Source organism: Heteronotia binoei, chromosome 8 (genome assembly GCF_032191835.1).
Source record: "Heteronotia binoei isolate CCM8104 ecotype False Entrance Well chromosome 8, APGP_CSIRO_Hbin_v1, whole genome shotgun sequence".
Lineage (NCBI taxonomy): Eukaryota > Metazoa > Chordata > Lepidosauria > Squamata > Gekkonidae > Heteronotia > Heteronotia binoei.
Genome location: NC_083230.1, coordinates 94,881,477 through 94,896,412, shown reverse-complemented (window position 1 = coordinate 94,896,412; position 14,936 = coordinate 94,881,477). Strand labels below are relative to the sequence as shown.

The 14,936-nt window shown below is 40.3% G+C and overlaps 1 protein-coding gene across 1 annotated transcript; it reads left to right on the top strand.

Moving 5' to 3' along the window:
• Positions 1-283: 283 nt before the first annotated feature.
• On the top strand, positions 284-9,691 carry TMEM213 (transmembrane protein 213). Its single transcript, XM_060244595.1, has 3 exons — positions 284-428; positions 7,075-7,122; positions 9,123-9,691. The coding sequence occupies exons 1-3, from the start codon at positions 356-358 to the stop codon at positions 9,290-9,292; spliced, it is 291 nt and encodes a 96-aa protein (XP_060100578.1). The 5' UTR covers positions 284-355; the 3' UTR covers positions 9,293-9,691.
• The last annotated feature ends 5,245 nt before the right edge of the window (positions 9,692-14,936 follow it).

Here is a 14,936-nt window from a genome sequence, read left to right as displayed (position 1 = left end):
GGCTGGTCCCCATAGCATACCTTTAGATAAGGATATTCAAAAAGCTTAGTGGAGGCATAACTGCAGGAAAGTGATAAGCAAAGGAATGTGCTTGTAATTCTGTTTGGTATTAACTTTCCTAGAAACTGGCAATGGCACACAGCTGTGTGTGTATTTGCTTGCTTTGTTTTGGGTTAAACCCCTCTGGCAACATACAATAGGTGAATTCAAGGTGTCCCAAGTACTGCAGGCATGTAATTCTCTCCACCTTCTGGTCTGGGAATACAACATAGTCTCGAACTGCTGGAGTCACCTATCTGCTCGCTGCCAGTGGCTTCAGTCCTGATCAAGCGGGCTTCTGATCCTAAAGTCCAGGATGCATCTACTGAACAGTATCGCTGTTGCCTTCCTCTTGGTATGCTCAGCTTGCCAGATGTCTTTTTCAAAAGGTGATTATTTTACCATAACTATGCTTGTAGTTAGGCTATTAACACAGGGGTTGTGGGTAGAATTGGAAAACTTCGGTTGCGGAGGAGGAGAAGACAGCTGTGGATACATGCCTGGATTTTCTTACAGTCTTAACTATATTTATGGGGTTGTTCAGCATAGCAAGTATTCAGCTCTTTGGAAAAGGCTGGACTTCTGAGGGTGCGACACCTTTCCCTTTGTCTCAGTTCAGGCTAGATTAAATAATATATTCACCTAGCCCTGACCTGGATAGCCCAGTCTCATCCGCTCTTGGAAGCCAAGCAAGGACAACCCTGGTTAGTATTTAGATGGGAGACCACCAAGAAATATTAGGGTTGCTATGCAGATGCAGGCAATGGTGAACCACCTCTGAGTGTCTCTTGCTTTGAAAACCTTATGAGGGTCTCCACGGCAAAAAACCCAAAAACCCTTGGAGGAAAAAGTGTATGAAAAGCTCGTGGCTCGTGATCCATGAGTGGCTGCTGCCATTTGTCACATACAGGTTTCAGCCAGGAGTTGGACCCAAGAATGAGGAGAAGAGATAAGAGAGTGGAATCTGAGGAGGGGGTGGTGCTATTGTAATGACATGATCTGTTTGTAGCATTTTGGAAATAATACAGGGTTGTTGTTTTTTTTTTACTGACTCATGAAATTATATGAATGAGATAGGATCTGAAGGAAGGGGGAGAATAAAGAAATTGGCCCCAGATTTCAGTACACATTAGAAAACACAACTGGCTCACCATGGACTACAGCTGAGAGGCAGTTTGGTGTAGTGGTTAAGTGCACGGACTCTTATCTGGGAGAACGGGTTTGATTCCCCACTCCTCCACTTGCAGCTGCTGGTAGGGCTGGATTAACAATTAGGCAAAGTAGGCACTGGCCTATGGGCCCCCATGCCTTTAGGGGCCCCTGGCCAGCTTTTCCTCCCATTTCCCTCCTGATTGCAGCCCTCCCAGCCTGTACACTCAGCCGCTCTTGGCCCTTGCTTGATGTGGCAGCTGGTGCTGTCTCCAAGTTTGCTTCTCTCCACTTCTCCCCCACAGATTTGTTAAAGGGACTTTTGAGAAGGTGCCTGCGGGCTGCAGCAGGAGCTGTGGGTGGCAGGGCAGGCACTCCAACTCTGAGATAATTTGCGAAGGGGCCCCCAAGATTTAGACTGCCTAGGGGCCTCCACAGGGTTTAATCCAGCACTGGCTGCTGGAATGACCTTGGGTCAGCCATAGCTCTTGCAGATGTTGTCCTTGAAATGGCAGCTGCTATAAGAGCTCTCTCAACCCCACTTACCTCATGGAGTGTCTGTTGTGGCGGGGAGTAAAAGGGGATTGTGACCACTCTGAGATTCAGAGTATAGGGTGGGATACTAATCCAATTTCATCATCTTCTTCATCATCTTCTTATTCTTCCTTCAGCCTTTTGGGGGGATTCTGTGTGCCTGTTTGGTTAACTAAATGAGCTCCTAGAAACCTAAAGGTGATTCAGTTAGTCATAAGGTTAATGATTAATGATGATCTCTCCAGAAAAAAAAAATTAAATTTAGCATAAGCATGAGATCCTTACTTTGAGAACTAGTTTTCCTGGACTACCCTACAACATTTAGTTCCAGGGATTGTAGGATTTATGAAAACCACCACTAACATGGGACAGGTAGTTTTGGCAGTGTTACTGAAATGGACACTATTTAATTTTTCAATACATGGGCAGAGGACGCAAAGGCATTTTGGTGGGAATGGTAGGAATAGTAAAATCCCAAGTCTTGATTTTGTAAACATTCATGTTTAAATGGCAAATAAAGCCATCTGTTCTATTTATGCAGTATATGTTAATGTGTAAGCACTCTGACCTGGATGGTCCAGGCTAGCCTGATCTTGTCAGCCCAGAACTGGATGGCCCAGGCTAATCCAATCTCATCAGATCTCATTTAAAGTGCTATTGTTCACTTTCAATTTCCAGTCATTACATCGGAGGTGGGGGGATTCCCCCAAGTGGAGGTGGGGAGAAGAAGGTGCCAGTGTGGCAGCTGTTGCTGTCCATATGAAAAGGCTTGGCAGAACATCTCTGCCTTACAAGCCCTGTGGAACTGTAAAAGATCCCGCAGGGACCTGATGTCTTCTGGCAGAGTGTTCCACCAAGTTGGGGCTAGGCCTGAAAAAGAAGGCAAAGGCACAGCTATCAAGAGGATAAATATGAGAAAGAATGTGAGCTAGCAGGGCCTTTCTTTTCGGAGGGAATGCAGTGGAACAGAGTTCCAGAACCTCTTTGTAGAAACAAAATTCTAAAAAATGTTTCAAAGTTCATGAGGGGCACCCATGTATTTCTCCTTCATTTCACTTTTGAGAGTTCCGGCCCCTCTTTTTCCAGAATAAAAGCCCTGTATGCTAGTATTTAGGCTTTCTTTGCAGCCCAAGGTGGAGAATCATGTATGACAGTACGAATTCTATTGAGTAATGCCAAGATTAAAATGTGCCCAAATAAATAACTTTGAAGTAAAGTGCAATACAAAAACTACTCATAAACAGTAATACACTATTTGTTTAAATGCAGATGCCTGGATATAGTGGAGTTATTTTATTTCACAGTAATTGAGATTTTTGAAGAGCTACTCTAAGCAGTTACACACTTCAATAGACTTAGAATGGTCTAATTCTGTTTAGGAGGGTAGTGTTAACTTGGATTAAGAACTTGGTGATTTCCAAAGGAACAAGCCTTGGTTAGTCCAGACACCTATATAAGAATCTCCAGTTTTGACTATTGGCAGAGTTGGAGAAATAATCCAATCCCATTAGGGTTCCCAGCTCTGGGTTGGGGCAGATCTGGAGATTTTGAGCATGGAACTTGGGGAGGGCAGGGTTTGGAGGCGGGTGGGTATAGTGTGATAGAGTACGTTCTCCAAAGCAGCCATTTCCTCCAGGAGACCTGATCTTAGTCATCTGGAGATCTCCAGGCATTACCTGGAGGTTGTAAGGAGAAAAAGCCCAAGGCTCTGTGTATGAACAGCCTGAAAAAAATTACTATTTCCAGAAAAAAATCTTTTTGTTTCATCAATAAAACCAAGCTGAATATGAATTGACTCCAATTTATTGTTTAAAGCAACAAGCCTTGGAAAAGTGTGGACTTCAAGTTAAACATATACGGTTCATCCACTGAAATTGAGCCTCTTCTTTAACTGCATATATAATTTCACAGCTGCATATTAATCAATAGTAGGACAGTATTAACTTTTTTAACTTCCTGTTTCGCTCAAATGCTTGAGGAGTTGATTTTTTAATGAAACAAGCGGTTGCTGGGATAAAGCATTTGAGCAAAACAGGAAATTAAACTGGTTAAGGATCAATTTCAGTGGATGAACTGTATGTGTTTAATTTAGAGTCCACACTTTTCCAAGGCTTGTTGCCTTAAACAATAAATTGGAGTCAATTCATATTCAGCTTGGCTTTATTGATGAAACAAAAAGATTTTTTCTGGAAATAGTAATTTTTTTTCAGGCCTTTCATACACGGAGCCTTGGGCTTTTTCTCCTTACTCCACTTACAATGTCACTCTTTTGGTTGATTAGGAGGTTGGCAGCCCTAAATCCCACACATTGAGAGATGCTTTCATCACTAACATTTGGTGCAACAGAATTTTCAGAAAGCATTAATTAACTGTAGGCCTTAGGATTGTCAACCAATGCTTGGGAAATTCCTGGAGATTTGAGGGCAGAACCTGGACGGGCCAGAACTTGGATAGGTAAGGGAGCTCAGCAAGGATGTGATGCCTTCAAAGCTGCCATTTTCTGCAGAGGAGCTGATCTTTGTATTTTGGAGGTCAGTTACAACAAGCCCCAACAGCGGAGACATCCAGGTTATAAGAACTAATTTACAGGTAGAGTGGAAGTGTAACAGGAAGCAGGAATAACCAAAAGGAGCACTGGTTAAGTTCAGAACAGTAGAACTCTTCCTAGAGTGTAAATGGACTAAAACCAGTTTGGTGTAGTGGTTAAGTGTGTGGACTCTTATCTGGAAGAACCGAGTTTGATTCCCCACTTCACCATTTGCAGCCGCTGGAATGGCCTTGGGTCAGCCATAGCTCTCATAGGAGTTGTCCTTGAAAGGGCAGCTGCTGTAAGAGCTCTCTCAGCTCCACCCACCTCACAGGGTTGTGGGGGTGGGGGAAGACAAAGGAGATTGTGACTGCTCTGAGGTGCTGGGATTCAGAGTTTAGGGCAGGATATAAATCCAATACCACCTTCTTCTTCTTCTTCTTTTTCTTCAACACACCCTGTTAAGTTAATGAAAGTGCTCACATGCTGTTGCCTTTCCAACACTGTCTTCAGTCTTGGGGGGCTGCACGAAGCGAGGGTGGTAGCATGTGGGCATTAACCACAGAATATCAACCAGCTACCTGGCAGGACTATTGTGACTGTTAATGTAAAGCAAATGAACGGACCAAAGGACTGAGAAATAATTATGTTACAATATGGACATCTCTGGATTTTGTCAAATCCTGCTGGCTACATCTTGTTTAAACAAGTTATACAGACTTCCGGGTTTTGTTGCCTTGAGCTCAGCGGGGGCCCGCGGAGCTTGTCTCTTGTGGCCCCCCTGAATTGGGCTAGGGGAGACCCTGGAGAGGTTTCCTTTCGGCAGGGGGCTTTTGCAGGGAGACAGGGATACAGCGGCGGTTGTTCCTGTTCTTCTTGTGTGCTCCACGGCCATGATCGCCATTATGGCAGAAAGAGGTGAACACCCGACTGCTTGCTTTCTTTTCTGCTAACAAGCCTTTGATGCATTGTTTTCCTACCTCAAACACGGCAATTCTACTCTGCAAGTAAGTTTGCTTTTCATACCATCGGCTAGTGGGTCGTTTTACATAACAACAAATGGGTTAGTTCAAAAGAAGGGAGAGAGGTGAATCCCCCCCCCACACACACACACTTTTCTGTGAATCCGGCTTCCAAAAGATAAAAGAACAACTTTGAATGCCAGCAACAATCTGATTTTGACTGAATATAGATACTTAAATCGACCCGGATTATGATTGAATAAGTGATAAAGAGACCATTATTTGGTTATAATTTGGTCTGAACAAATGAAATATATTCAAAAAAGATTGGTATTTGTCGTCTGAGTGCAACTGAAATGGCAACAATCAAGATATACGGCTGGTGGAGATTTGGAAGGATAGACTAACTGGATCTCTGAGTTACTTTTCAACTTTGATTATTAGACTGAGTTATTCTGTGGAGAAAAATGGCATCACAAAGTGAAATGTTTCATAAAAAAGATACAATGGATATTATATTTCCTCTAAAGCAGGACCTTGCTTTATTAACAGAGTTGATAAAAAAGCAAATGGGAGCTTTTATGTTGAAAGCTAGCGAAAACTTGAATCTACATGGGCAGAGTGACAAAGAGATCTTGGTGATGTCTGTGGAGTTGGAAATGGAAAAAGATCTGTTGGGAAACAAAAAGAAGAAAATTAAAATGGAACCTTATGGCAGAGTTACTAAGAAGAACCGGAAGTTAAGGCTGTTTGAAGGTTTTTTTAGAGGATTTATACTATCGTTAGTGAGAGGGATGCTTGCATCAAGGAGAGAGGATGCACATTTCATCAAAAAAATCAAAACGTGGAAAACTTTCAGGAAGAAGGGCTTTTAAATTGTTTCCCCTCTCTGTAGATAATTGGATAATATGGAACTCTCAGCAAGATATGCGATTTTAAAAGGCAAAGTGAGATCTTTGGGACATAATAGTTTGTTCCTCTCTGATTAATATGGACATAAGAGCTAAAGGATTGAAAAATTCTGAAAAGAAATTTAGATAAATAAACAGTTAACTTAAGTTAATTTTTAAGAAGACAGACAACACAATTCTTTTGTAATCTGGTAGATATGCTCTTAATATGTTTGTCTGGGGAAATTGCTTATAATGTTTTGCTAATATGCTCCTTGTTTACCATTTTTCTTTCTTCTCTCTCCACTTTTTATGTTATTTTAAATTTGATCTTTTTCTCTATCCGTTTGAAATATGTAAGTTAGAAGGATAAAGAAATATTTGTTTTTTATGCCTATCTAAATGATGACATTGTTAAAATAACAAGTCAGTTTGTATTTTTAATATGGTCAAGCTTATCCAGTTAGTTCTGTGTTGAGACCTTGGTGATTTTTTTTTATATCTATGTTTGCTGAAGAAGAATAGTTCAGACTTGTATTTTAAGTAATAGTTTAGTAAAAAGTGTATAATGGAAAATGAAGACGGTAGAATATAAGGGGAAAACGCAATACTTGCAGGTAGAAAGGATTAGGTATTTTGTTTTGAAGTAAAAATGTAACTGATATATTTGCAGCTTTCTTTGTTTTTGATCTCCCACTCTGTATTTCCCCCTCCCTCTTGATGTTTCTGTACTTGTGCTTATGCTTTTTCTTTTTGTAGTTAAAATTAATAAAAATTAACAAGTTATACGAAAAGATACAAAACCTTTATGGGGCCAGCTCTCATTTACCTATAATTCCTTCTCAAACCCATCACATTTCATAAAGTCGTTCCTTAACTGCTATGCATGGGTGAGGATAGAATGACCATATCCTACCAAGCTGAGCCTTGAGTTTCTCATTCTAACAAATGCCTTTCTTCTCTTCCTTTCTAGAGACTGAACACCACTCTGAAAATTCTTCAGAATTGATCCCATGCCTTAGTAAGTGTATTTTCCTTAATGTGCACCAGTGACCTTGACTGGGCATGTACTGAAAAGGCCAGTGTGTGTGATAGAAACTGCCTTGCATTTAAATAAAAAACCGCTATGAATGCTCCAAGCTCATTAAGGATCTGTTGTTTCAGAAGGTTGCTCCACAAGAAATTAATTTATAACACTGATACCACTTTTACTTAGAGAACAATGTGCACACAATCCACATTTGAGATAAATGACCACATACAATACCTATTTTGCTGAAGGCACACACATTGAGGGACTTCCTGCTGATCAGGGCTTTATGACTATGGTAACATGCAATACACTTCTGTGGCAGAATCAGCCACTACTTGCATAGTGGGTAGCCCTTTATTTATTTATTTATTTTTAAAAATAGAACTTCACCATAGCAACATTATCATTTGTTGCAAAATCAATGATATAATTCTAGTTATTTCAAGACCTGAACCAAGATGGATGGCAGTTATATAATCACACTTTAAAGCCAATCAATTGCTTCCTTCTCCCTGCACCCTTTTTAAAAGGCATCCAAGATCTCTTGTCACTAAGGAAAAAAGGTACAAGACAGTCCCCTGTGCAAGCACCAGTCGTTTCTGACTCTGGGGTGACGTCGCATCATGACGTTTTCATGGTAGACTTTTTACGGGGTGGTTTGCCATTGCCTTCCCCAGTCATCTACACTTTCCCCCCAGCAAGCTGGGTACTCATTTTACTGACCTCAGAAAGATGGAAGGTTGAGTCAACCTTGAGCTGGCTACCTGAACCCAGCTTCTGCTCAGGTTGTAAGCAGAGAGCTCAGACTGCAGTACTGCAGCTTTACCACTCTGCACCATGGGGCTCTTCTCGTTTGTTCTTGTTGTCACTATTTCCTGCCAATTCTCTCTTTCCAGAACTTCTCTGCCTCACTTATCTGGTTCCACTGCTTCTCTTTCAGATCTAGCCCTATTTAACCATAAACCATATTTAAAATTTGCAGAACAGATAACCGGATTCCTCACAATATACAGGCATACCCCAGCCACCAAATAACTTCACCCAAAATAGAGTTAAGTTTATACAGGTGTTGAAAGCTCACACAGTGATCTAGTTAAGCAGCCAAGAATGTTATGCTTAGAAACAACTCTAGGGTGATGGGCAAAACACAGCTCACCTTGCCTTTTATCACTAATTACCCCAAACAAGAACTAAATTGGTATCAAGCCTGCCTTATTTAATGAAAGGGATTTACAGCCTCACCACCAACTAAGGAAAAGAATACTACTGAAGAGTTTAGATTGAGCTGGATGAAGAGAAGTGTGTGTGATTCTACAAGGCAAAACTCAGAATAATTCTTAAACAAGGAAAAATGTTTATTCAGGACAAATAGGTTGGCATCAATACTCCCTCTAAGCTGTGGTGTCTTGGGAGCAAAAATTCTGCTTCATGAGCTACTGGCATTAAAGTTGTGAGTGAGCAATTTGGCTAGTGCATAAATTAGTTTCCTATGGGACCATCCTTCCTGAGTTGATAAGAATGTGTAAGCCAGAGGCTAAAAAACTGTGAGCTAGCTCACACTAACTCAGCTTAGAGGGAACACTGGTTGGCATGTATACCTAGGTTGGCCCTGGGCTTGGACAGAACACTGTCACACATCCAAATCAAATGGCAATAGAGTAAAATGGGTTCCAGTCACATGAAAAATAATTTGTGCACCACCAGATAAAACTTAAAGGTCAGCCCATGGTAATTCCCCCAGAGTACTTCATGGCCAAGAGGGGATTTGCACCAGGTTCATGCACCTAAACACCACCCCTCTAGCTACTATTTCTCACAAGCCTTCCTGGGGCAGGAGAAGCACCTAGTATCTCTCCTGAGAAGTGAAAGCTAAGCCATGGCACATGGTACTGTTGAGTCAGGGGCATATAGGCCCAACAGTCTGTTCGGTAGATGCACAGCTACATGCACTGTCAGTTAATTATGTAGGCCTCTTTCTCTGTCATCAGATGTGGACTTCTGTCCAGAAGCTGCCAAATGCTGCCATCTTGGAGTAGATGAATATGGCTGGATTGCTGCTGCAGTTGGCTGGAGCCTGTGGTTTCTCACACTCATCCTCTTCTGCATTGATAAACTCATGAAACTCCAGCCTGATGAGCCCAAACACCTGGGAGCCTGAGAATCTATCAAAGCTGCAAAGTACCTCTGCCTGTCTTTGCTGTTCAAGATCAAGCAGATGGCTTCAGACGTTCATTTAGCTTCCTCCGCTGCTGGAGCATCAAAGGACACTTCTGAACAGTGCACTTCAAAGAGGGCCTTAGAAGAACAAGACACATGCAGAGTTGTGCCATGTTGTTATTATGCCTCCCTTGTGTCCCAACAAATAAGAGAATCCTAGCTCCTTATTGCAGCTTCTATTTATAGCCCCATCAAATGCAATGGCAGCACCCATCTGGAGTGCCTAGTCTCAACCATGCATTTATCATTCATAGCAGAAAGTCAGCTTATCCCCTCTAAAATTGGAATAAGAAATCTTCAGCGCTTGAGCTGGTGGCTGGAGCTTACTTCTGATGAAACATGCTGTGAAATTTTTCTGCAGGGTCAGTGATTTGAATCACAACTGATAGTTGCTTCCTGGATATACATATATCTTTAGCCAAGCAGGCACAGTGCAAAGTAGTAAAAAAAACCTTGCTGGTCATGCCATGCTCAGCTCTAGAGGGAGCTGTGGTGCTTTGCTTCTCTGTGGGCCATATACCAAACACAAAACCAAATGCTTCCACAACAACTGAGAAAGAACGGATGGCCTTTTTGTAATTCTGTTTTGCTATTTGCTTGGATGTTACAAAAGGAAGTATTTAAGAGGGCAGCCACTTGATTTATTTACAAGCAGGAACCCGCAAGGATTTGTGAGAGGCATCTCATTTTCCCCTCCTCCACTATTTCTTCTTTTGCCTTCTTGAAAGCCCCCATAGACTCTCCCTATTTTTCTAGGGTTGACAGCTCCAGGTTGGGAAATTTCTGGAGATTTGGGGATGGAAGCTTGGGAGGGGAGGGTGGGGAGGGGACAGATCTCAGCAGGACCAGTCACTGGAGGGCAAACAGTGCGGTACAACTACTATCCTCATGCACTGTGGGTTTTCATCAAGAATCTTGCTGTTCACTGTAGGAAATAAGACCATTTGTTCTGATTCAACAGGCTGCTTCCTTATGTTTCTGCATTTACTACTATGGAAAGGGCATCTGCCACATGAGAAAGTACTTCCGAGATATGAAGAAGGGTCAAAGTGGTGAGCAATTCATTGGCAGGGACCACATGTGGGTCACAGATCATTCCCACCTGCAATATAATTTAGGATATATATGTGACAACATCTAACTAAAGCTAACTCAAAATAGGAGTCAATTGCACCTTTAAGATCAACTTAGTTTTATTTAGAACATAAGCTTTTGTGTGCTCTAAGCACACTTCATCAAACGAGGAATCCGGCACAGTGAGCAGAGCCACTCATAGCTGGTAGGCAATGGCTCAGAATGTTAAATGGTACAGATTTAAGATCCAATGACAGAATAGCAAAATTATTCAGTAGGCAGTGGTTTAGAATGTAAAATGGTACAAATATAAGATCCAATGACAGAATAGTAAAATTAACAAATTGAGCAAACCTTTGATCTGAGTAGCAAGAACCTGCAAAAGCAACAAAACAGTATTATGTCAAAATGTGAGAGTGTCTGTTAATGACACTGTTGTTATAAACCTGGGCCAAAAGGATAGAAATTCCTTCCTTTTGGCCCAGGTTTATAACAATAGTGTCATTAACAGACACTCTCATATTTTGACATAATACTGTTTTGTTGCTTTCGCATGCTCATGCTACTCAGATCAAAGGTTTGCTCAATTTGTTATTTTTACTATTCTGTCATTGGATCTTATATTTGTACCATTTTACATTCTGAGCCATTGCCCACCAGCTATGCGTGGCTCTGCTCACTGTGCCGGATTCCTCGTCTGATGAAGTGTGCTTAGAGCACACAAAAGCTTACATTCTAAATAAAACTAAGTTGGTCTTCAAGGTGCAATTGACTCCTATTTTGTTCTACTACTTCAGACCAACACGGCTTCCTACTTGGATAAAGCTAACTCAGAACGAAACAGCATTTGGTAGCGAGATGCAAGAAACTATGACTTTAATTAATTCTCATCAAGAAACAAATCTTTTAAGGAAAAAAATCCCTTTGTTGGTCGTATTTTTATTGCGTATTTTTTCCTTCTGCTTTTATTGTACATGCGTTGAAATAATCACAAAACATCAACATCTTCCACATGCAAAATTAAACCAAAAAGAAAAAAAGTCACAACAATCACTACACAAATTTCGGTGTTGGACCCGCCAACTACTCGGTTCACAAAAAATAGATATATAAACCTGTGTATTTACAAACATAAAGAAATCAAAGCAATATTTTTCTTGAGACAGTTGACGGGTGAATCAGCTAAGAGACAGTTAAGAAAATTGCATTTAACTTATGGAGAGCAAGTCTTTCAGCAACCCCCCTCCCAATTTCCTCTCTTCTGATTAATTTATTATGCAAATAGTGGAAAACACACAGTAATTTAACATCACAATGATCTCTGAACTGTGAAAATTGCTTTATTCACTCAGCCACTTTTAAGCAAATGGTTCCCTAAATTCAGAATATTTCAGTGAACCACCGAAGCATGTAGGATTTATGTGTACCAAAATTAAATATGAAAAACTCTGTACCTTTGGATTGCTTCAAGCAGACTTCATTCACAAGGATCTCAGGTAACAACCCTGGATTTATTCCTAATGAACCAGCTATGTTGGACTTAGTTTTCACAAACCAGCATCTACATGACAAGCTAATATATAGCTCATCCTTTATGGTACGTTTGCATGTGCGTGCAAGTGCCCATACATCAGTGACTTTTTCTTTATATACCCTTTTGGAAACAGGCCCTTTTTAGTCCTTCTATTTTGGGTGCTCCTACCTGATGTACTGGAAGTGTGTTCTACCATTCTTAGTAGCTCAAGTAATCATTTTGTGTGAATAGGGCAATGGGCATATTTTCCAACCTTGATATGCTTGACTGGAAAACCAAGTTTGTTGCAAGTATCCATTCACATATACCAAATGTTTAAAAACATGTTTAGCTCTGTTCCCACAAAACAGCAACCACATATTTGATAAGATTGTGTATAACACACTTTCACAGAATGCAATGCAGGAGAACACCCCAAAACATTAATGACTGAACAGCATTACAATCAGGTGAGCAAAATGACCATTCTAACAATACTTCTTCAAATGGTCTTACACATTCTTCCCATTAAATAATTCAAGTATTTGTATGATAGCCTCTTGATGGTATCATGCTTTACTTACAATAGATTATTTACTAATGACATACCTGTGCAATGTCTCAGTTCTTATTGTGATGATCATGTGTTCAGCCAGTGTCCAGACTAAAAGTGGGCTGTCACATGATCAAATGATCCTTTACATTCTACAAACCCCTTGCATACAGAAAACTGTCCAATCAGGGGAAAGACTAGGTTAGAACTCATCTCCCTAATGTCCAAGTCTCTGTGAGGAGGAAATGTTTGCCTATGGAAAAATATTCAATTGTGGATGCTGTATCTTAAATACAAACTGGTACAGCCTTTATCACCTCAGGGAGAAATACACCTCTGATACACTGTACTTATTTTCTACAAAGCTGGAAGCACTGTATCACAACAGAAGCCCCACATGACAAAGAGACATCTCAGTGAACTAGCAATAAATATATATTATTGTTTCTACAACAACTTTCAGTGTACAGAATGTACATCTTCAAAAGCTGCACCACCTTCTATCACATGCAAGGAGTACCAATGAATGACATTATCATCATGTGAACGGTCATGTGGAAATAAAAAAAAAATTAATTAGGATTTTTAAAAATTTCAGCATAAAAAAGTGGGCCATCTTAAGGCTGGGAGCAGTTGCCAGACATCCAGGTCTCAATGAAATCAAATGAGGCATAATTTATTTACATCTCATTATTGAGATACTCATAATCTTAAATATCAGTAGCAGCTGATTGACAGAAATGTGGCTAAGTTCACAATTCAGTGAAGACTTAGATTTTTTTGACCAAGAGTAATGATAGCAGGCCTTTTACTCTGAAGACAAATTGTTTCTGGTTTAAGAACTTTTGCAATCAGGGACAAAAACAAGATGTGACAGACCATGGTTGAAATAGTCTACAAATATTGAAGAAGGGCCAGAGACTGAAATCATGTGGTATGTCTTGGTTTAAAATAACTTTAATAAACTTGATAGCATTTTTAAAATTTGTTACACAGTTGACTGAGTTGGAATATAAAAATTGTCTTGGTGAGTGGGAACAAAGGTCTAGATAGTCCAGTGCTAATGGCATGTCATGGTTACTCACTCCTTGCTTATTGCTACCAGCATCTGGCAGATGGAAATATGTTGGATTTTGCTTTCCATTTTTAAGTATCACACCAAGTCATTAATAAAACTATCCACGGTAGGTTTTTCTGATGGAATAAAGTTCATGTGTTTTTTTTCCAGTATAGTGACTGAATTTAACCCACTTCTCAATAGCTAATTACTAATCCTTCATTTTGTATCATCTCTTGTAAGAGTCTGTACACATCTGAAATATGAAAGTTGTCCATTATGCCATACAGTACAGGTGTGAATCAGAGATTCGATTGATGGTCCTTTTTATGAAAAGTGGTACTGAACTTTTATGGGAATCAGTGCAAAAGGCAGGCTAATGTAAAACTTTATTTGCTCATTTACTTTAATGTGTAAGAGAGATCAAGATGGGTAGCCACATTTGTCTGTAGCAGTAGAGAAGAGTCCAGTAGCACCTTAAAGACTAACAAAATATGTGGTAGGGTATGAGCTTTCGTGAGTCACTGCTCACTTCTGAAGGTCATACTCTAGCACAAATTTTGTTAGTCTTTAAGGTGCTCCTTTTCTACTTAATGTGTAAGATCTGGTACCTTTCACTCATCCTCTTTCTTCATTAGTCTTAGTGTCACATACCGTGACAGGAAAAATCACAAAGTCAACAGCAGCAGTAAACGTTACTCAACATTAATCTATTTAAGGCTGCATTCAACCGGAGACTTTCAATATGGATCACTTGATCAAGCTTTTGAATGCAAATGTATCTTTATTTACTTGACTATCCCACCCTTCCATAAGTGCATCCCAGTGAAGAAGTATCCTGTATGTACTGTATTGATCAAATCACCAAGTTATCCATTTACTTGCACATTTAAGCAAGACAATGCATTTCACCATCAATACAGATTGCTCTAAAAGCAAAGACCCTAGTTTATGCACCAGGGGTGCTTTGTATTTCAAAGCACTCTGTAAAATATTTGTCACAGTAGATGAAGAGCCAAGGGGCTTTGCAGCACCAGGATTCATTTTCATGTGATGTGCTACCTGTACAAATCCCCACGGAGCAAACCTAAAAGTTTCCATTTCAGATTTTTAAAAATGTCATCATCACCATGACTGCACAGAGAACTTGGTAATTAGATCAAAAGATCATGCAAGTCATCTTCTATGAACTACCTGAAAGCAAAGAAGTAACTCATTCCAGTCCTTAGATCTCAAGAGTGGAAATTCTTTACTCAAATGATCTTCAATAATTGCCCCTTAACCTATTTTAAAGGGAGATTCCTTAACTACCCCTACAGCCTTGTTTCATTGTCCAGCTACATTAAAAAGCAGGCACCCCATAGCATGTAGCCCAAACTTAACCCGTC